The sequence below is a fragment of the Helicoverpa armigera genome, chromosome 2 (assembly GCF_030705265.1).
Source record: "Helicoverpa armigera isolate CAAS_96S chromosome 2, ASM3070526v1, whole genome shotgun sequence".
In the NCBI taxonomy this organism is placed as follows: Eukaryota; Metazoa; Arthropoda; class Insecta; order Lepidoptera; family Noctuidae; genus Helicoverpa; species Helicoverpa armigera.
In genome coordinates this window covers 2,867,209-2,889,639 of record NC_087121.1, presented here as the reverse complement: position 1 = coordinate 2,889,639, position 22,431 = coordinate 2,867,209, and the positions used below count along the sequence as shown (strand labels likewise).

The 22,431-nt window shown below is 33.7% G+C and overlaps 1 protein-coding gene across 1 annotated transcript in view; it reads left to right on the top strand.

Moving 5' to 3' along the window:
- Positions 1 to 5,451: 5,451 nt before the first annotated feature.
- Wake (wide awake) overlaps positions 5,452 to 22,431 on the top strand; it is a 65,364-nt gene continuing 48,384 nt past the window's right edge. The window contains exon 1 of the mRNA XM_064037619.1: positions 5,452 to 5,695. Within this exon, the coding sequence (XP_063893689.1) occupies positions 5,614 to 5,695 (82 nt within the window). The 5' untranslated portion in view covers positions 5,452 to 5,613. The remainder of the gene's footprint in view (positions 5,696 to 22,431) is intronic.

Here is a 22,431-nt window from a genome sequence, read left to right as displayed (position 1 = left end):
CATCTGGGTTTACTGTAGTGCTGGCTAAAGTTGCATATTTATAGTAAGTACCTAGTTGAGAGCAAATGTGTGTATGGAGTCACACCGTGTATAATACAGGACCTTGTGGGCTGTCTAACGTCTTTAAAGATGTATGTAGTGTAGTTTGTGTTATAATATACACCTAGGACTGTGTATACATAAATGCGTAAATACTACTACTAAATAAAGACAGAATTGTTTGAAGTTAAGCAAATTATGGCGCTATCAATTGAGATGTTTATGCAAACAATTTACTTTTATTGTTCTGTGATTTTCGAACGGAAATTGGCAATTCTGTTCACAATTGCATGATTCTGTATAACAGTTATACCTACGTTGTTAAAAGAAATAAAATTCGTTTACGATAACGCTTTTGTTATGCAATTTTTGCCGCTGCACGAGGCAATGCATACCTATTACTTCACTGGACTGCCATATATGTACATGTTCCCGTATATAAAAGGTTAATTATATCAAAGCTATGAAAGTAAAAACTTTCGGCTTTTAAAATGTATAATACACACTTACCTTCTTTGTGAATTATTCTATTATGTACCTATGGCTAATTGTCACATGCACATTTGCACATCCATTCAATAATTTTTATCACGCTCAAACATAGACACTACTCTATTCCTATCATAACATTAGCAATCCAAAACCCTTGAAATATACCCAACTGAAACACTTCAAAAACTTTTTGAACGTCATCGATTACCGCTTTGCTTTCAACTACTTTCAACACAAAAAAACAGTAGCGACTAGACCAGACCATACTTCAACGTATACAAAAGTAATACCTCGAAAAATACTTGTGAATCCAGACCATAAACCAAAGAAGTACCTCGAAAAAAAAACCTCATAACAAAAGAAAGTGAGGTTCTAAGTTCTAACATTCGCGCTCATTACCATGTCAAAGGCGCCGCATTCGCCCTTCTGACGTTCTGACTCACGCAACTACCGCAAAGGTACCGCTTGTTATTTACATTTCCCTACTTCTTGCGCTGAAATTATAATAAGGGACAATCAGTTTGATGTGACACCTAGGATTTTGTTTGAGTGGTTAAGTTTGTGAAATGTAAGATGTATTTTTAGGTAATTATTTATTAAAGAAAAAATAAATATTTCGTATTTTAACGAAGCCAAAGACTTTATTAGTATGAGTTTGTCCCATAGATCAATTACCTATGTTTCCTATGGATCGCCAGCAGTAAATAATTATAGTATTTCTAGATCAATAAGAAAGCTTCTGTGGTTTTCAAGTAAACCAAATATATACCGTATAAAAAATAATTACAAATATTGATGTTATATTTGGTTGAAGAGCCTACTTAATTTTATTTAGAAAATCTCTAACATTTCAGTGTAGGACAATCATCGTCCATATTTTCCTTTAGCTCGAATATTCTGTCCGGCAGCTTTAGACAAGAATTTAATATCTTGGTCGATCGCTAAAGCTCGATAGACAACAACTGCTGCATCAACTTATAAGATTGTTAAAATTTAATATTGAACTATATAGTATCAAATATTAAAGAAGAAAATCATTTCATTTATAAAGGAAAAACGAAAATTCTTATCTTTTACCTCAATTAAGACCAAAACGAAAAACTATTTCGTAAACACAGATTTAATTTAAGGATTAGAAATGTTGATATCGATAAACATGTAATTGGTTTCTACTTATTAGAAATTGTAGTTTAAGTGGTATTTGTAAAACTGTTTGGGAATAAAAAAAATAGACCTATACATAGGTATCATCACAAACGCTGTTGAAACTTTTGGATAATACTAATATAACCTTTATATACTTTATACCAAACACTTTTACATCGTAAAGGATATAGATCAGATCACTAAAATTCCCTATAAATTATTATCAAGACTAATAAACTCAAAGAAATAAACTGTCTGCAATTCAGTACACTGTCAGGACCACCTGTCTTGTATATTAAGGTGACGTTATTACGTGGCTCCGGGCAATACGTTCCGGTCGCTAATGAAGTCAAGATGACGAGCGTATTACCGCTTCACGGCCAACTGTTTTATTCTGTGTAAACCTGAAATATTTTTGAGGTGACTTGTTTTAATGGTGGTTATATTTGAAGTATACATGTATGTATGTAGATTGATCTTTTTGGTTTTTGGAGAGTAGTTTGCTTGCTTTATAACTCCAGTGAGGTAGATTTTCCATACCTCCCTTTGTTGCTTTCACTTAATTCACCTTAATTATGATAGCTAACTTCTAGCTTGTGCCAATGTATACTCGCGTCATGGGGGAAAAACTTGGTGCAATCGAATAAAAAGTAGACTAAAGCCAGACTATAACTGGCCCTTTGATATATGGGCTATATATATCTAACACTAAATGAAAGATTGACTTTTTTCCAGTCGTTAAACAAAATTACGGTAAATATACCTACATCAGCTGCATGTAGTGAATATATATAGTGTCAACTATTGTAGGTAGATGTAAAGGTTAGCAGCGCAATAAAAACTACAAGTTTTATGAGACGTATTAGCTTTATAGAAGTTCTATTTAATGGATCAATTAAAAGTGCTATTTTTAGCATTATTTCTTTAAAATCATCAAAAAGTTATTTGTATGTAAAAAACTCTATCTTAAACCTAACAATTAAAAATTTTCCACGTGAACGCCTAATGCTTTGGCAACGAGACTAATAATAGTTATTCAAAGAAACACAATCCAAAATGATATCCCGACAAAATTCGACACTAAGATCCAATCATAATCCAGAGTAAATAGCACTAAGAAAACTCAGGAATCCAATACCATAAAACGTTAATATAGGAGACGGAACGGTAATCAGTGGCCATGATATAACTGTATTGGATAAACTGGTTGCAATGTCGGCTATCCTGCGTTAGTAGGCTTAGTTTTGCCATAGATATAGATTTATCTGTAAGATATAGGAAAATAGTACTGGTGAATAAAAACTGTTGTATTTTTCGTATCATCATGTGTTTTTGATTAAACTTCCCAATAAGGATTCATTCAAAACAATCTTAATTTCCTAATACCTACATATTAAAACAGTATTTAATATGTCTAAAATAATTCTTATACACAACTTAAAACTAATAAAACGCATCAAAAAAATAGTCCTCATCGCTGTAAACCAAAAGGTATTTACGATTTGTCTTTTCTTAATAAAATACAAAAAAAAAGAAAATGGGCTGTAGCGTTCTTAGTGCGTAAAATGAAGAGGAGTACCTGTTATCCTATATAAATGATCCCAGCTCACCAAAATGTGACTATCCTAAAAAAATACCGTTACATTTCCTTCAGAAAATTCCAAAATAATAACAATCTATGTGGCATATGGTATTAATTGGCGCCATGAGAATAATTACCACGTGAACGGTCACGAAGCCGAAATACCAGGGGAGCATAAGTTAATGGTAGCGTATCGGATCGGTCATCTTCACGCTCGTTTGGATGAGGGGTCAGTAGATCACCAAGCGGATCTCTTGCGTGATGGGTTGAACATCGTAGACATTTGGTCACGTTTGTTGTATATTTAATTTAAACTGTAGTACGGTAGTTGTTTAAAAATAAGTTATAGTACCTATGTACTATTTTATTCTGTATACGTAACTTTTTACAATCCATTCATGATTGTTTCCATAAAGTATCTATAGGTATCTATACTAAAATAATTATAGGTATGCATATTTGTAAATTTTAAAAGTGGAAACATTTTCTTGTTTTTACCTTAAGCCAAAGGCATCAAAACTACTAAACTGATTTAAAAATTATTTTACTGTTAGTAGCTTCATTGAATACCAAGTAACATAAGCTATAGGTATTTTGCCAAGGTACGGTCAGGAGTTTCCCCGGGACGCGGACGTAACCGCTTGATAACGCTAGCAAGCCATAAAGAATATTAAGTAGTCTGACAGTTTCTTTCAATGATTAACATAGTAATGTTCCTACATTAAAATGATAAAAACTTGAAATTTCTTTAGGTAGACAGGTACTTTCCCTTGAGACAGAAATCGCGTGTTCTTTTTAGTTTGGCAAATGTCTAGACTTTTTAAACTTTGTCTTCGTTGTTATTAAATATTTTCTTTTTCGTCGTGAAAAAATTTTGTTTAAGAATACTTATGTAATTTACAAAAATGACTTTTTTCAGCGTGGTATTTTTCTTTGTTACTTGAATACTAAAGTGAGTAAATATTGTAGTAATTTTTACCTCCAAGTTAAATTCAGTAAAGTGATTCTTTTAGTATCACACGAATCGTTTAAGTATCACATATTACTTTACTATTGTTAAAAACACTCTATTTAGTGACATGTAAAAAACATACACAAGATCTTAAATAAAATTATGTATTTTTAATGTGCCCAACCAGTTAAAAAATTAGATTTACGACTGCGATTACAAAATTACTATTTTGTTAATGTCTTGTAGAATTTCTCAGATCATAAATTATCTCCGAAGTCAAATAAACCAGTTTGTCACAGAAACACCTGTTTTTGCAACAATTTATAATTTTGCTAAACATAATGTTTTTGAGAATATGTTTAATATTAAGTATTTTAATTAGATTATAATGCAAATATGAGACATTTATATTTTTTCCAGTTTCCGTCACATTATGACGCTCGATGTTATCAGATAAGTTATCTCCGTTATCTCAAAGATAGGCAGTTTATTTAAGTTTAAATTTATACAAGGTTAATGACGTCTTAATATCGTATCCAATTTTTTATAACATACGTAACTAATGCAGTATTTTTTACGCCAATCGCTTTAACTCTCTCCAATTGATAGTGTTTTTTTTCTAGAAATCTTCTTCTTCTTCTTCTTGTTTTTTTTCTAGAAATATAAATTATAATTTTAATTAGGGTTTCTATAGTCCATACTTCTCTTAGAAACTCATAGCAAAAAACAAGACATTATTTCTACATAAGCAATGTTAACCCGACAAAATACTTTAAAATCTAAAAACCCGAGCCTATCAACAATTTACCGTTAAAATCAATCAATAATGAATCTAATGACAAACCGAACGGCCTGATCTACTCATTCAATAACAATAATAATTTACCCACAAAACATTCACAGTTACATTTTAAAGAACCAGTTTAATCTACTTTCCTTATCCTGGAACTATTACTTGAGACTTAAAACTTCAAACAAACATTCTTAGTACTCGCATTCTAGGTACCTAAGCCCGCAGTGACGTGCACGGAAGTCTCGCAAAATTCAAACAAACGAATGAAAACAAAACAACGCCTACATTGCAGCGTGCATATTTTAATCCGGGCCAAAGTGGAGGCTCGGGTTAGAAGCTTTTAAGGCTGCCATATAACCTATCTCACTCACACGCCAAGAAAAAACATCGCCGTCTCCCTCTCCCCGCTCGCCACGCCAACTGCCGGTAACCCGGCGAACTAGTTGACAGTTGTTGCCTAAGCGCATGCTCTTTGTATTGTGTCGCGTTCTTGTTATGACTACGTTAATTTGTTCTAAAGTGTATTAAAAACTTTTTCGAAACAAAATGTTTGTAAAAGTGTGTGCTTATGATAGTGAATGTAAGAAAATAGTGACTTTGTGTCAGTAAATGGGTGCCCGTGGTATTGTTGACATACCAGGATTGTTTTTTACTTGGAGTCCGAAGAACAGTATTAAAATAAAGCTCAAACGTACGTATATTCCCTCTTTTTGTTGTATTTTTTAATTTTAATGCTTAAGATAAACTCAAACAGCGGAGAAAATTAATTAACAAGCTAATAAGTTTTCATAAAGCGTAACTTAATTGATTAATTAACCCTGAAATGTTAAATTAAGTGTTTAGTTTAGTTTACTTACTTAAAAAAATTATCGAATAATCGCTACATTTTTGTGAGTTGACTTATTTAAAAAAACAGGGCAGAAATAACACAGTAAATATAAAATTAGTACCTGACGTTATCAAAGAAAATCGCCATAAACATAAACAAACGTCTTTTTGGAAGTTTTTTTTAAATACATATTAAAAATTTCCTCTTTCACCTACTTAGGCACGTAGGTAGGTACATAAGTTTTAACTCTAAAACCGCTCGACTGGTTCATAGAATTCACCAGCCTTTCTTTAGGCATTCAGGTCAAAATAGCAATAAAACCATGACCTCTAAAACCACAGACACCATCAAAACAAATACCTAAATAATATTTAAAATTCACCACAAATACATCCTTGTGTGCATCCTACTGCGAATTTAACAACAATTTTCCTGACTGCTTAAAATCAGACGCAAATCAAAAATTTCCTCATATTATTTACCTCAATTCGGCCACAATACAACCTCTATTATAATACCTATTTACATATAAAATGCTAAGTTTTTAATTTGAAATTTTGCCAGCGTTTGAGTATGGCTGCGCAAATCGCGGCGCGCATTTTAAACAGTAAGCAACATTCGTTAGCGAATTCCATATGCTATATTAGGTTTAGTGCAGAATAATAATAATCGTTGCAACGTGGTTTATGGTTGTAGGAAACTGATAAGGCCACGCATGTTGTATGCACAGCTTTAATTGGCGACCCGTGATATGACGGTCACCGTAATCGGTAATTGCAACTGCCGTTTTTAGCGCGCAGTTCCGATACAATTTGCTAAATGCATATAAGTTTGCAAGTCATTTTATTTATTCCTTGTTTCTAATTTTACTCATATATAATTTTTACTAGCCTATAATGTCCCACTGCTGGGCAAAGGCCTACCTATCTTGCTTCTACACTTCCCGATACTTCGACTGGGCCCACCAGTCTCAATCCCGTCTGTGGTGTCCATCCTAAGGTATCCACTGGGTGATAATAGTCGCCCATCTCCCCGGATGCATTTGTCTCACGTGTCCGACCCAGTATTTCGAACATAAGCAAGTTGAAAATATGTATATTTTGTTAAACGGTCAGCTTCATATTTACGCCAATATCGAAGTCGTTACCGTTCCCAACTATTTGTTGCAACATGATCCGGGTTTATAGATAAAAACGACCGTTATTGCATACCTATTGCTTGACCAAGCATTTTGTATTAAAACAATGCTTAGAAGATAAGTTATTGCTCTCGTAAGCAGTTTTACTTTCATCCATGCTCGCTTGTGCACAAACATTATGTATGAACATCAGTTTTATCTTAATTTGCAAATAAGTATAATAAGTCAAAGTAACGACTATTCTTTTCACATTAATCATATCGATAAAAAATTAAAACTAGCCAAATCAAATAAATTCTAACAGGTTCATCTAGAATCATCGTCATCAAGCTTGCATAAAAAGTCATCGCTCGTCATATGTTTTATCGTCAACCATTCCATGTTATGAATTAAATGTTCAACAACACATAAGAACAATGAATAAACACAGATTAGCAATGCTTTACCCAGAAGCGATACAATGTAGCTAAGTTTATGCAAAATCAACTATTCGTCGAGCTAAGACGGCTTAAAATTTGCATGATGAACCACTTGAAAGATTAAGATTCTACTTAAATATTAACGACGCTGCAGACTCATAAATTATGACATTTTCGTGCGCTTTATGTGCTTTATTTTTTAATGAGCTATAAGGATTTTAGGGGCGTGTGTAATCATCTTAATTGTACTAGGTACACAGAGCAGACGAATCTGAAGAAAATATACTGCAGTTTTTCCACCTAAACTAAGTAAGCAGTTTTTACACTAATATGCTCTTCACTTAACTAAATAACTAAATCTCTTCAAGGGCCCATATATTTCAACTAAGGTACCTATCGTATACCTTGTGTACATTCATTGATATATTTACATTACCATACCAAGGAACACTTCGAAACACAACCAAAACATGATTCACATTGATCACAACTGAACTTTATACGTTGTCCGTTGGTAGCAATCAAGTTCGAATCCTACTGTTTATAAAAACCGATGCAATTGGAACCCGTGCAGGCGTGCACGTCCAATGCGACCGCTCTGTCAATCGTCCATATACGTAGCGAAATGGCGCTTTCTCTGCGGTTTGGGGTCAAATAACGGACGACAGTTTAATGCACGAGTTATCGAATATATTATAACACTAGTTTACGGCTGATTCACTTGTGAGGAATCCCGAGAGAGTTGCGTAATACATGATGACCAAACTAAAGATGAATGCAGGACCACTGTAATCTAAGACAAAATATCCAACTCAAATCAATAGTATACTTAACTCTGGTGATAGTTTTCTTGTGTTTAGGTTATCGTACAGCTCCTGACACAAAGACATTTGAGGTAGCCAGTTTATGGTGCCATAGTGTACTAAGTTTAGCTCAAGTATGATCTTCTTCAACGCAAACCAATCTGGGTTAAATATAACTAATATAATTGACTATAATTTTTTTAGAATTGCACGGAGACACGTCTGAATTGAGCCGTATTCCCATAAAATTAACTTGCAGACAGCCATACTTTCTCAAGCATAACATATCTAAGGATCATGCATGCCATTAGGTCAGGGCTTGCGTGTTTCAGACCATACAGCACCATGATATTAGGTCGACGTGCCAGATAATGGCTATTAGCACGTCGCTATGTAGCGTGAGGAGTTTTGAGTTTGCGATCGTAAAATAACAATAAGGAAATTGTCTATTACCTAGCTATTATTATGATATCTTTGTGTGCAATTTCAAGGAAGTAATGAAAATATGAAAAGTGTTATTTGGTTTATATGAAATTGAAACGTAAAGAGTATATATAAGGTCAAAGAATAACGTCCAAGTAAGTTGGATTCGGTAGTTTTCCGTGCATTGTTATAGGTACCCAATTCTAAGTATAATGTATGTATTTATATTCCGGAGACACAACTGACGTAAGGTCTGCCAAAACGACCAAATAAACTATATGGAAAATTACCTTCTTATTAAAATCCACATTAAAAAAACCTTCACAGCAGATTTATGCCCGGTTTTTATACAAATAAACGATTATTTTTGCTTATGGATAGTAGCATTTTGAGACGTACGTCAGAAGTTACCGTCCATTGGCAAAACGGATCGTTTCTTCTGTAAAAAGGAATTGGGAAGTAGGTGACATGGCAGAAAAAAACATACTAACGAAAAAATCGCTTCTATCAAATAAAACACAAACAAGAAAAGAATGAAGTGGAACACGTATTTGGATGCAAAAAACCTGCGTCAACAACATTACTTTTGTTTTTCTACTGACTGGAAAATTTTAGAAGTATAGTGAACTTGACTAACTTCTAAGTTTCTATTTTCGATGAAAAGATGTGACATAATACTGAAGCCACACACATAATAACTCAAAGGCATTTGATAATTGAAAACGACGTCTAATGAAGTAATTAAAAGATTCCTCAGAGAATTGAGAACACAATTACGTTGCCGCTCAATTATTTAACAATCGCCAACTTTAATAAGAAAATTGTAGGATTACATGCTTTGCAATTATGCACAGAACTTATTGTTTGCAATTTTTTTATTCAGCATATCTTTAATTAAACGGAAGCTGACATTTCCGGAGATACTTAATTTGCTTTTAATAACAACATAATTTGCTCGTGCGACGTCAAAACAATTAACTTTGTACTTATCTGTAGGTGCATATAACATAATATTTATCAACAACGTTGATTATTAGGAAATAATTTTCATATTATGATTAAAATGACTCCTGTACAGACTAAATTATTTCCAAATTCCTCGAAAAATTGCCATTATTTCCTTTCCTAATAGAAGGAAAATTAATTAATTATTCCATATTTTTGGTTCGGTATTATGTTTCAAACGAAACGAAAATATTTTTATTGAATAAATTAATGACAAGATTTAGTTTAAAAATAATATTACATACCGACTTACATTCAAGAAGTATTTGTTTTAATTCTCATGTATTTTATTCACAATAATCTCTTTTTATATACCTAACACGAGCAACTATGCGGAAAACTCCAATTTTCAATTAATAATTGGTAAAAGTTCTTATCGGTATTTTCCTAACTAGCTCAGATTCTTATTTCAAACATGTATTTAGTTTATCATAGAGGTTTTGCTTCCGTGCACATTTACTTTTTTTTCTAAACCAACATGGCCGCGACTGTCAAACGGCCAATTAGTTTGTAATAAGCAGCAATAAAATCAATAAACGCTTGTTTAATTGGTTTGCATAGCCTTATAGAATATTAATTAGTATAATAATATGTGTGAGGTATTACAAAATCGGCAGAGGCCAAAATTTTTGCAAGGATGATTAACAATGACAGAATATCGCTTTAAAATAACATCAAGCAAAGGTGTTGGTTCTTCTGGAAGGGTCACTTTTCAATTTATGCCATTCCTTTCTCATTAACAGATTTAAAAAATAACAATCATAAATCACATTTAGAAATAACTTTTAGAAATTATTTAGAATTCACTTCTTCTTAACGATTTAACTATTGAAGTAGATAATAGGCATTTAATATCCTATGTGCATTAAATTACGCCTATTTTAATTTAATTTTAGTTCTAGACTTACTTAATATATAGAACAATCGACAATATTATAAGGCAAGTTTGTATAAGCAAATATAAACCCAAGACTAACTTATTTCACAAGAGCGCTCGGGTTACCAACAAAAGCACTAAAAAGTTATTGTTGGCTGAACAATAATAGTTATTATGTACAACAATGAACAGCCGGGAAGCAAATTATTATGGCAACTTAGTCAATGAACGTACAGTCCACAGAAACACTTGATCCTGTAGGGATTTTGTTTTGTTCGAAGATCAGAAATCACCAACCGTTCCTTCCTGTGGATGGAGTAAAAGGAAGAATTAAAATCTGAGTTCTGACGTCTATCCAGCCAGCATAATTTTCGGCCACGGCAGCTGTTCTCGAAAGAGGTTAGCCAGCTACGTAGGACATTATAATTACGTTAGCGTTTACGTAAACAGTCACTTTAATTCATTTCCTTTTCACATAGTCAGATATCATGTAACCTTATAAATAACATTACTGGAATTCATCATTTAAACACACCATGATGAACGAAGGGTTCCTTAACCTACATTTTATGCGTGGGAATGTAAAAACACAAATATTCACAAACTTACAAGCCCGTAACATCCCCATCGATTTGGATGGGTGAGCGAAACAGTTGGCTTGACATATGGTAACAAAACTCCTTGGTGCGTTGCAGTCGAGCGGTTTGGCTGAATCAACTTTCCTTTGCCGATAAGGATTGTTATTGTTTATGAATCATGGCGTCATCATACGTGTTGGCATGTTGTATTGAGTTTTTTTGCGAACAAGGTGATAAAATAGGTACGTTCATAGCTGGCTACTGTAAGTGATTTAACAATCTAGTTACATATTTCTTAATCGCATTATCCTAGAAGGAATAAACGGTCGTCGCTGAAGCTCCACCAAATGTGAAAATATTTTTATAATATTGTTGAGTCTTTTCGTACTGACAAGTAACTTCAGACAATGTGGTCTGCTTCAAAATAACTAAAAAATCTGTATTCATGGTTTCTGAGGATTTCTGAGTTGTGACATTCAGTATTAGAATTATTTCAGTTAGGCTATTTCAAAAACAATAATGATTGATGATTGAATATTTAAATCCACTACCGCAAATATCAAAACTCTTTAACACAAACTCAAGAACAGCAACATACATACTTAAATCCAACTTACACCTGCATATAATCTTAGCATTTTCCAGCAGTTACCCAACCGTGAAGAAGGGGGTCACGATTGATTAGGTCGCTCGCTTTGTGCTAACCAGTCTGTACAACTAGTCTAGTGCTTATAAGGAATCTATGTTTTGTTTTTGTAAGAGGAATTTCTTAGTAACCGGTTCAGTTCTTTAAAGCGTGATTAAAGAAACATTTAAATAACTAAATCTGTATATTTTCTACTGAATATATTTAGTCATCATCATTTACCCAGCCTTTTTCAAATAATTATGTTGGGGTCAGCTTCTAGTCGAATGGGATGCAGGTGAGTACCAGTGTTTTACATGGAGCAACTGGTGGACGGAACTAACTCTTGGTAAGACTGGTTATGACACTTTCTGGCATCTGACTACCTACGAGTAGACATGTTGAATTTGAATTTGACAAATTCCAAAGAGGTCTTCCAATTGAGAATTCGAGAATTCCAATTACTTTGTTTGTATTGCAAGCTCCGAAGCTACTCAACCGACTCAAAAATTATATTCTTAAATATTGAGCAGTTACGCAATCACCGAATGACATCTAGGCTATATTTTATACAGGCATATTGGTAATTAGTCTCGGGTTAACAGCTGGTATTATGTAAAGGTAAAGATAGGATATCTTCTAAACTGAAGGCAAAACATATTGAAAGCTCCGGAATACATCGTTAAGAGGGTTTCTACGATAGAAACGCCAGATAACGCGAGTGGTGTTCATTGTATCCCTATTGTCTATGTCTGGGTTACGGAGTAAGGGAAGATGAGCGGAGATGCCATATGTAATGTAGGAAGGTTAGGTGCTTTCTTCTAGGTCAGATTCGTACGGTGGGCATGAACAAACCGATCAGTTAGGAGTGAACTAACGAGGCGTTCGGGTTCTTTGAAACATCTGTCTACAATTTTTGGTATTACAAAAAACTATCGGGTCTAAAGAAGGCGTATAAGGGCGAAAGCAGTAACGTTCCTCGTCCCCCGTTCACCCGCAATTTGGCGTGCTGCTTTCTTAGGCGATTTTCCGCTATGGCACCTCCGCTAGTCATTTTGTTCTCCATGGTTTGGGTATTGTAGAACATCATTCCTTGTCGTAGACACATATGTTTCAAGTGCCTAAGTAAAGTCTATAGTCGTTAGTCGTAGAATAGGGTGGAGCTAACAATGCCTACCCAAAGTTAGGTTTGGAATATATTACGTTTATTTGATGTCGATATACATACGTTTTACGTTCGTAAGATCTGTTTTCCAATTTCGAATTGTAAGTTAAATGTTCGTTAAACAAAATACCTATTTGAAAAACGGAATACTTAGAACGGATGCTTATGTTGGTTAACTTGAGCCTCATAAGATTTTTGAGTGTTCTTGTAAATGAAAACTTATTTTAAAAATAATTGTCTTTTGCAGGAAATTATTTTAATATTCAATGCAACTTACCATAACAACAAAATAATTGCCTAATTCAGCACATAGATAAAGTGCAATATAATAAAAGCCACATTAAACCAATAAATTATCCTCAATACTTAAATCCGTGATCTTCACCTTAACTGCACAAAAAAGTGGAAATCTCCAACAATTAGGGGGCAGAGTGACGTCTGTGCACTGGTACTCAGCTACATCCGGCTAGACTGGAAGCCGACCCCAACATCCTCCGAGCCTTTTTCCCAACTATGTTGGGGTCGGCTTCCAGACTAGCCGGATTCAGCTGAGTACCAGTGCTTTACAAGAAGCGACTGCCTATCTGACCTCCTCAACCCAGTTACCCGGGCAACCCAATCCCCCATGGTTATTGACAGCCGGGACCTACAGTTTAATGTGCCATCCGAAACACAGTCATTGGTGTCTAAGAAATACTTAGAAAGTACATACAAACTTAGAAAAGTTGCATTGGTACTTGCCTGACCTGGAATCGAACCCGCTCCCTCATACTTGACAGGTTGGTTCTTTTACCCACTAGGCCCCCACGACTTCCCAAGCCGACCCCAACATAGTTGGGAAAAAGGCTCGGAGGATGATGAGTGACGTCTGTGCACCCGAGTGAACAATCAGACATTTACATAATGTAATCAAATCCTCCGCTTCGTTAGTCCTTTACCGAACTCTCGGAATAATTGGATAAATTATTACCGTTGTAATTCTAGAGCAAATTATGTTTATTAGTACAGACAGACTGTAACTTATGTTACTGTTCATGTTCATGTTTATTCTGCGGATTTGGTTCGAGTAATTTCTGCAGGCATTTGTTTTGGCTTGTTGAGACATTGACAATGCTTGCGTAATTGGGTCCTACCTATTATTTGAAAGGAAAGTTTTCAACACGCTTTTATTAGGTTGACCTGTATGTAACTATGTAATGGAATCTAAAGTAACTAATTTTACCACCTTATGATACAGTCGGAGCTAGAAGATATAAATATACATAGACTTTATAGAAAAATGTGATGGTTTTTACGTGCATTTACTTATAAAAGCCTGTTCAATTTTTTTTACCTAGGTATTAATTTATTTTATTGAAGTTTCAGTTATGTTTTAATATTTTTTTCCTCTTAAAAAATAACGTAACAACATGCTTGTATAAACTGAACATTTATTTCCACATTTTCGCAAAATAAAACGCAACAACTTCGCTGTTGGAAAAATATGTGCCATCAACGATATCAGTCCAATTTTTGGTATTTTCAGAGCTCAAAAATCCGGCGATATTTCCTTGTTTCACGGACGGCGAATTTCACATAAACTACGAGTCGGGCTTGTTATCTCTTGCAAATAGTCAGTTATTCCGGTAGTCCGTAGTTTAATTAAAACTACTAACACGGAGATTTTTGAGAACTTATGGCGATAATTGGCTAACTTCAGTAGTAGGTATCCTGAAATTGAACTGATAAGCATTTTTTCAGTTCAGTATTTTCGTCGTGAAAAAGCCACATACGGACAGAGTAACTTTCGCTTACATATATGTATATTAAAGGTCTAGCAGTAGTATTTATATTGATTCATGAAGTAGATAAAGTTAAGAACTTCGCTTTAGAAAATTAGATAATGTTGGAAATAAATATATAAGATTGCTTTTATCCGAGAATCACTTCTACACTATTCAGATTAAGTAGAGAACCACACTAACTTTGCCTCGGACACCCTTTAAAAAAAATTGAACGAATCTAGATTGAAACATCATTATCTGTAGTTTGGAAATAAGTAGACTAATTCCGCAACAATGTAAGTAAAACACAGACAATCAGACGCCATTAAGATTCGTAATAACAAAAGCAACAAGCTCATTGGAGCCCATAACCATAGCCTACGAAACTATGACTCAATGAATTTGATCCAGTATGGCTAATCGACGTCATAATACGAGATTCTGTGCCAAGAAACTGGTGAGTTTGTGGCTTAATAAGACAAGGTTTCTTGGCCATTCTGTGGACTATATGTATATCTATATGTTATGTTAGGTTAGGGAAGGCTGTTTGTTCTATAGTAGTTAGAAAAGTAAGAAGGTTTACCTTGGTATCTTAAGCTGAAAAGTTTTTTGAGTTTATTTGAACGCGCTAATCTGAGAAACTACTGGACTGAAATGTAATTGAAATAATTTTATGAGGTTGAAGAGTTTGGACGTTTAGACACCTCATCTTAGGAATAACTGGGTCTATTTGAAAAAAAAACTATTGTTAATAATCGTTATACTTTATCGAGACGAGAGGTTATAGACTACTTGAAGAAGTTTTTAAAAGACGCAGCTGAAACTGCGGGCAAATGTTGTTACCCATATACTTACCTAATTATACATAATTTTACAATCAATCAAAAGCTTCATCTGTCTGCCATATGACAGGAAGCTTCCTGTAATTATTCAAACAAGGGAAATTGATTCCTATGCTGAGCATAGCGTCGGTGCTTGCGCATGCGCAAGTCGTGAGCGCAAATCGTGATTACTGGCACTAATGCTACAAGTATTAGCTTTGATTGTTTGTTTATTGTTGATGTTATTAACTAGCCTTTTCTGGCGAAGTTACTTGAGATATGAAAGCTTATTTTGTATTCGTTAATTTAGCTAAAATCGATCTTTAGGGTCTCATGTAGGTAAACAAAGTCCTCGGCTGCAAATGTCTGTAAAACTACTGAATGTACTTTCACGTGTTTTTCACCAACATGAATACCATTACCAATATGATAAAGGTTTTATCTGGTTTAGGAAAGGTATCTATTAGCTTGAAAACGTCAAAAACCGAAGGGGTTCAGTGCATAAAGTAGGTATCATCAGCCAGCGTCGAAAAACCTGTGAAACTTTTTAAATTAGGTGTAAAAAGTGCAACTTTTCATAATAGGTAACAGATAATAACACACGTCATCAGCTTGACGTACACACGTCATGACTTGTACATAGATTCCTAAACACACAAAATAGAACATAAACAAAGAACGATCAAAATGATATTCTTCAAAGCAAACGAGAAACAGTTACACCAGTAATTACTAACAAACAAACAAAACTAAAACTCAACAAAAGCACTTACTTATGTGTTCATTTTGAAGCTTCACTTCTGCACTGAAGTACCAAAAAACTAAGTTGAACAAGTCGACCTAAATAACGTTTTCAGCTACAATTAAATCACTGGTAGAGTGTGTTTTTTATTTTGTCATAGCACTAAAAGCAACTTATAATTATTATCTTAATCAGACACTATAAAACAGTCTTCAATGTGCTTGTCTGCCTGTCCTCGATATACTGAAATATGACTGCTTGGACTTTCATGCCATTTCGTTAATAAATTCATGAAGTAGCCTTAGCTAGCACAACGGGGCAAGCAGTTTGAATCTTTTATCTATTAGTAATGAAAACCACACGAAAATATGTTCAGTAACTTTTAGATTTACAGCGAATAAAAAGACACGGAGTAAAACTTTGTTTTATAACATTTCCATATTAATAAAAATCTTAGTTCCTTGCATAAAACATTACTTATTCTAAAATGCGGGTGACGCAGCGGTTAGAAACTAGTCTTCATAAATATTACATGGCAACACCATATTTCTCTGGCTAAAATGGCTAAGCCTGACAGGTTGTGAAGTATGAGCGTATAAAAGTATTAAGTACTGCTGTGAAACCGATTAGGGTAACACTGTTACGAAGAAAAATTTTATATGGCGTTTAGCAAATTTTAGACGGACGTAATTGTGTAATTTTGTGATTATTAGATTGTACTTGTTAAAGCAATATTACGTTTACCTACTGCCGTAGATATTAAGACCTATAAACATGGCTTTAAAACCCATTATAAATCTTTATATGCCTTTTAAAAATGACTTTTTATAAGTAAAGCACCCTTTTTACCGCCAAAATAAACGTCAATTTTTCCAATGACGCAAAGCAGATTATACCGTCATATATAAATGACGTGCCAATTATAAGCAAAACAAATGAATCTGCTTAGAATATTTGGAAATACCTTGCCCAATAAATATAAGCAAAGGTCAGCAAAAAGTTCCATACAATTTATTTATCAATACCACGGAGTAAGGAAAGATGAGCCGAGACACCATGAGGCAGGTAGGTCGGCCGTCGGGCGCCTTCTTTTAGGTCAAATTCGTACTGTGGGCAATACGATCAGTTACGGCTGAACTAACGAGGCGTTTAGGGTCTTTGAGACATCTGTCAACATTTTTTGGTATAACAAAGAATGGTCGGGTCCAAAGAAGGCGTAAAAGATCAGAAACAGTAACGTTCCTCGTCCTCCACCCAACCGCATTTTGGCACTTTCTTAAGAGATTTTTCGTTAGGGCACCTCCACTAGTCATTTTCTTCTCCGTTATCAAAACAGAAATAAATTGTAAAGCAATTCTCAGTTACGTGTCCACGAGTAGTCTAGTTTGTTTTCAATTCCGCCTGGATTTAAGAGATAAATTACCTGAAAATATACCTACGGCCTGTTGGTGAAAACAATTTTTACCTGAAGGCTTTATTTGTGTAAATTTCAGACTTATTTATGGCCTTTTTGGCCTTGTTTGAACCAGTGGGACGCTTGTCATAGTCAGGTTTAAGTAGCAATTGAAAAATGCTGATAAAAATGTATGGTTTCCAGATTTTTATGTCTGAAAGATGAAACGAAATAGGTACATAGTACATATACTTATAGTATGTGTAAGAACTCCTTAAAGAACTGTAACACCCGGAAGTTTATGTGTTTCTAGTACACGTATGAAGAATTATTCAATACGCACGTTCTATCATTGTTTCAGTCAACGGCATTGATTGTTACAGGATTTTCAGGTAATATGACCGCGATAAAAATTCAGCAATAAGGATTTTTTTTCTTATCATTATAATTATGTAATACTACTATTACTACTAATATTACATAAATCATTCATAATTTTATAATATAATCTATGCAAACAACAAGTTCTCAGTAGTAAAAAAAATGTGATGCTTATACATCCTGATTTATTTATGATTTTAAAAACTGAATTACACATAAATATATTTATAGTTCCTCATTATCTGTTTTAATGTGGTTAATTGGCTGTATAAATATTTACAATGGCCAGTTCTTTTATTCGACGACTAATTGCATTGCCATCCGCGGCTCATTTGGAGCACCAATTATAATTCATGGCGGGACTGAGCACTTGGCCCTTTCAAATTGGACTGAACTGCTGCAGATGTAGGAATTTCAACTGAATTTCATGTGGCTTTACGTCTATTTTCAATTAAATCTTTTAATTCAATAAAGTGCGTCTGTGCGGCTGCGTTGGGCCTGTTTTCGTTATTTGGATAATGGATATCGCACTGCGGATTTTAATTTTAAGGAATTGCGGAATATTATTTTCAAAGAATTTTAGGAAATTCAAACCCAGTTTGGTATATCCAAAGAAATTACTATGAAGAGTCGATTAAACAAAAACACTGACACAATATGAAATTAGAACCGCATTTCATTTAGATTTTCTTTGTTTTTGTAAAAAAGTCTTCCCGTAATTTATTCTTAGTCCCATTACCCAAAGCAAAATAATTGAAATTTCCCACATACAAAACACCATCAAAAATTCGTACGAACATCATTACGGAACCCAGGCTCATTAAAATTAAGCGGCAGATCGTCACAATCATGGCCGCTGCCTCAGCGGCGCACCACAGACTCGTTAGTACTCCGATCTCATTATTGAACCTCCTCGATGCCAGCCTGTTTCGAACTCATTGCTTGTTCTTTTGAGATCGCACTTTTTTTCTATATTCCAATTTTGAATTTTGTGCGTTTTGAAAATGGAAAATGTTGAAATCGGTATATGGCCTATTTTGGAGACTGTTTTAGGAATTAATATTTTGGTTCTATTTTTTTTAAGTCTTACTTCAGCAATAACACATAGGAAGTGGTGAAGGGTGGGCGTTTTGGGGGCTGTCTATTGTAAATTCCTGACGTTCAAAAAGTGCTGTCTTGCAGCCAAGTTTGAATAAATGATTTTTGATTTTTTTGATTTTGATTTTGAGTAGGTAACCTCTTCATAACATTATATTTTATGTGTAAGTATTTTGACTTTATGTCCGTCTCTCTTAATTTCCAAAGCCAAAAGCTAAAGTGCAGAAAATAACTACTGCAAAGTTTGAAAAAACTCTATTTTCAGTTGACTAATTGAAGTTAAGAAATTGTCAAGATAACTGCTGAATATTTTAAACTTCTCCGCTTCTCAGCAAAGTGCCGACGCTACAATTAGCTGAAAACTTCACACCAAAACCAGTTAAGTGTTTCTTTTTAAAACTGACCTCTTTAGACTGGCTTTTTCAGTATGTTTTCTAAACTTAAAATAAACAGATGTATTTATAGAGACCTTTTATAACCAAAAGCACATAACAACCCGCTAAGTATCTGAAAACTTTTTTCCTATATTTTAGCGCAATGCAGTGTTTTTGTTATAACGAGAAAACCTGAATTCAAATTGAGAAATTGAATTGAATATCGAACGCTAGATTTACATTGCTCCATGTTGACCGAGTCTGATAAAATAGTTTTAATGCAAAGAGATTGCATTCTGGATATGAAAGTAAAATATTATATACTCCAATAAAAGTTACGAGTTCATTTCAATTGATTGAATGCTTTTTCGTATTAATATTAGATATTAGTAGACTTTTTGTTTCATTATCTTCAAGTAGTCTCATTAGCAGAAATTTCAAACTATAGATTACTTTTTCTACGTTATTTTTTAAATAATTTAATCCTAATAGACTAATATTTCCATGCCATTTATTAGTCTTAACTTTTGTCTCTACTATGTAAATATAGATTTAGATTTTATATACTTATGTAAATTAAATACATAGGTCATATCAAACCAGACAGTAAGATTGAAGGCCTTATACCAACATAGTTCAAAAAGGCCACATACATGATGATCAACCTCAGACCTTGCGATGATTAATCATAGTTTTTTAAAGCAGTATGTAATCAGTCATTTTATATATTATTTGTTTTTGTTTCTAAAGTATAAAGATATGATAAAGTTTTTTTGTTTTGTTCGTTTGTAACGGCTCCAGAACTACTGAAACGATTTGATTATTTTTTTATTTGGGAATCTATATTATCATGACAAGATGCTGTGACATCGCTATAAGTATAAACATCTGCAAAATAAACGATTTGATTTATATTTTGTCCATATATTTTACAGCATTATTTTAACAGCAAGGTAAATACCTGTTTCTGATTATTGAGTCGATAACTTAAAGCTATTTGTGTTTAGACAGCCTCAGTCATTAATCTTATCGTAAAAGTCGAATTTAAATATATGGGCCATTACATAATCATAATTATCTGATAGATACTATATTTGTGTATTTTCAAACCTTATACCAGCAATAGTGTAAAAAAACAAAGTGCTAAGATTCATTTTAGTTTTACAACATATTTAAATTGTAAATTCCTATGTAGTCAATCAAAAAGTAAATAAAAAGTATTTAAGTAGATAAATAAACGAGCTAAAACTGATGTCAATAATTCCTTTGATATTTTGCACATAATAACATGGTAAGTTTTTGAACGCTCTATGTATTTGGTTTTCAAAGATTTTTCCATTGTTCTGTATTTACTTGTAAGAAAAAAATACTCCTTTAAAAAGTAAAAACCTCGGAAAACAGCAATAATTTCCCGCATCTGACACGAGTGTAATTCACGCTGTTTAACTGCAGTAATTACTCTATAATAATTGCTAGCTCGTTAACCAATAAACAATAATAAATGCCCGTCGCTTAATACGAACTGATTTACTTCGCTAATTAATACATCGATGGACTTGGCACGAATTTAAGCGAGTATTCCAACTTGGTGTGAACGATCTTTGTATCAAATGTTCTGGAAATTCTCACTGTATGATATTCAAGCGTTATATATTTAATACCTAATTAGCAAGTACCAAGAAAGCGGTTTATGTACCACATTAAACACTCATCCTCTATGTAACTGCTTCGTTCTTCACTAAAATGCAGAATCAGGTTTAAAGTACAGACTATACATATATTTTTGCACTACTCTCAATTTTATTTACTTAAATAAAACTTTTTTCGCAAAACTCTGTACTAGCCTATTTTTCATGTCCATAAACCATAGGTTCTAGCCAAGAATAATGGATCAAATTATGCTATATAATTCAACCTTCTTCGTTGCAAACGTTGCTTCCTTGTATAGTGTGTAGGCTTATTTAACTTTTTTATCTTTTACAAGATGAGCAGACATTTTCCCATCGGCAACAAATTTCTTTACCACCATGATAGTAATCTGACTAACAGAACATCTTTTACTATTACATAAAACGTGTAATGGTAGACTCAGATAAGGAATGGTGGAAGCCGCTTGTATGATGGGATTCTAAAACAAAAGAGCATTGCGTAATTTAAGGGGTTTCCCTATTGTTCGAACGATTTGAGTAAAAGCAGTTTATGGTAATTCTTTACGATAGGTAACTACATAGTTAAATTTTGAGATTACTATCAGTTTTTTGCAATGTTACTCTTTTGTTACTGTGGTCAGTGATACAATGTATATTTTTAAGATATTACGGATAATATTCTACTTCTAATTAAATAACATCTTGGAACTTTATTTTTTAAGGATATTATACTGCCTTATATTTTGATTACAGTTTCAATTATTGTAATCCATAATAACAGCTTTTTGTTCTTTCGTTCTAGTATCAAATACAATTCCCTCAAATTTTTCTAGTCAAAATTTTTAATTTAGAATTGTTAAATACAGCAGCGGTTCAAAATATTCTGAGCAAAACATGTACATATCTTAACTTTTAACCTAATAAAGGTACGGGTAAATCAATTAAATTAATTTATTTAACTGTATCCCACCTTGATACTCCTAACACCAACTTCCCGATAGTTTTTCACCGCCACCGAGAGCATCAGCCGCGTAACGTTCCATTATACGCATTTAGCGCAACACTTTCACTATCGGCGCTACTCTAGTGTGACAGCACGTGTGTCAACTGTAGTAGAGGTGGGATGCATTCGCGATGTTTTTTTTTGTTATTGAAGTGGAAAATACGACTGAAATATACTCACATCAGAAAATTTGTACATAAGTAAATTTTTAAGGACTTTTAGGGAAACAGAGAAGGTATAACAAAACTAGCTGTTCCCCGCGATCCCACCTGCATCCCGAAGTATTCCCCGTACCCGAATGAATAGTAGCCCATGTCCTTTCTCAGGCTTTTAGTTAGAAT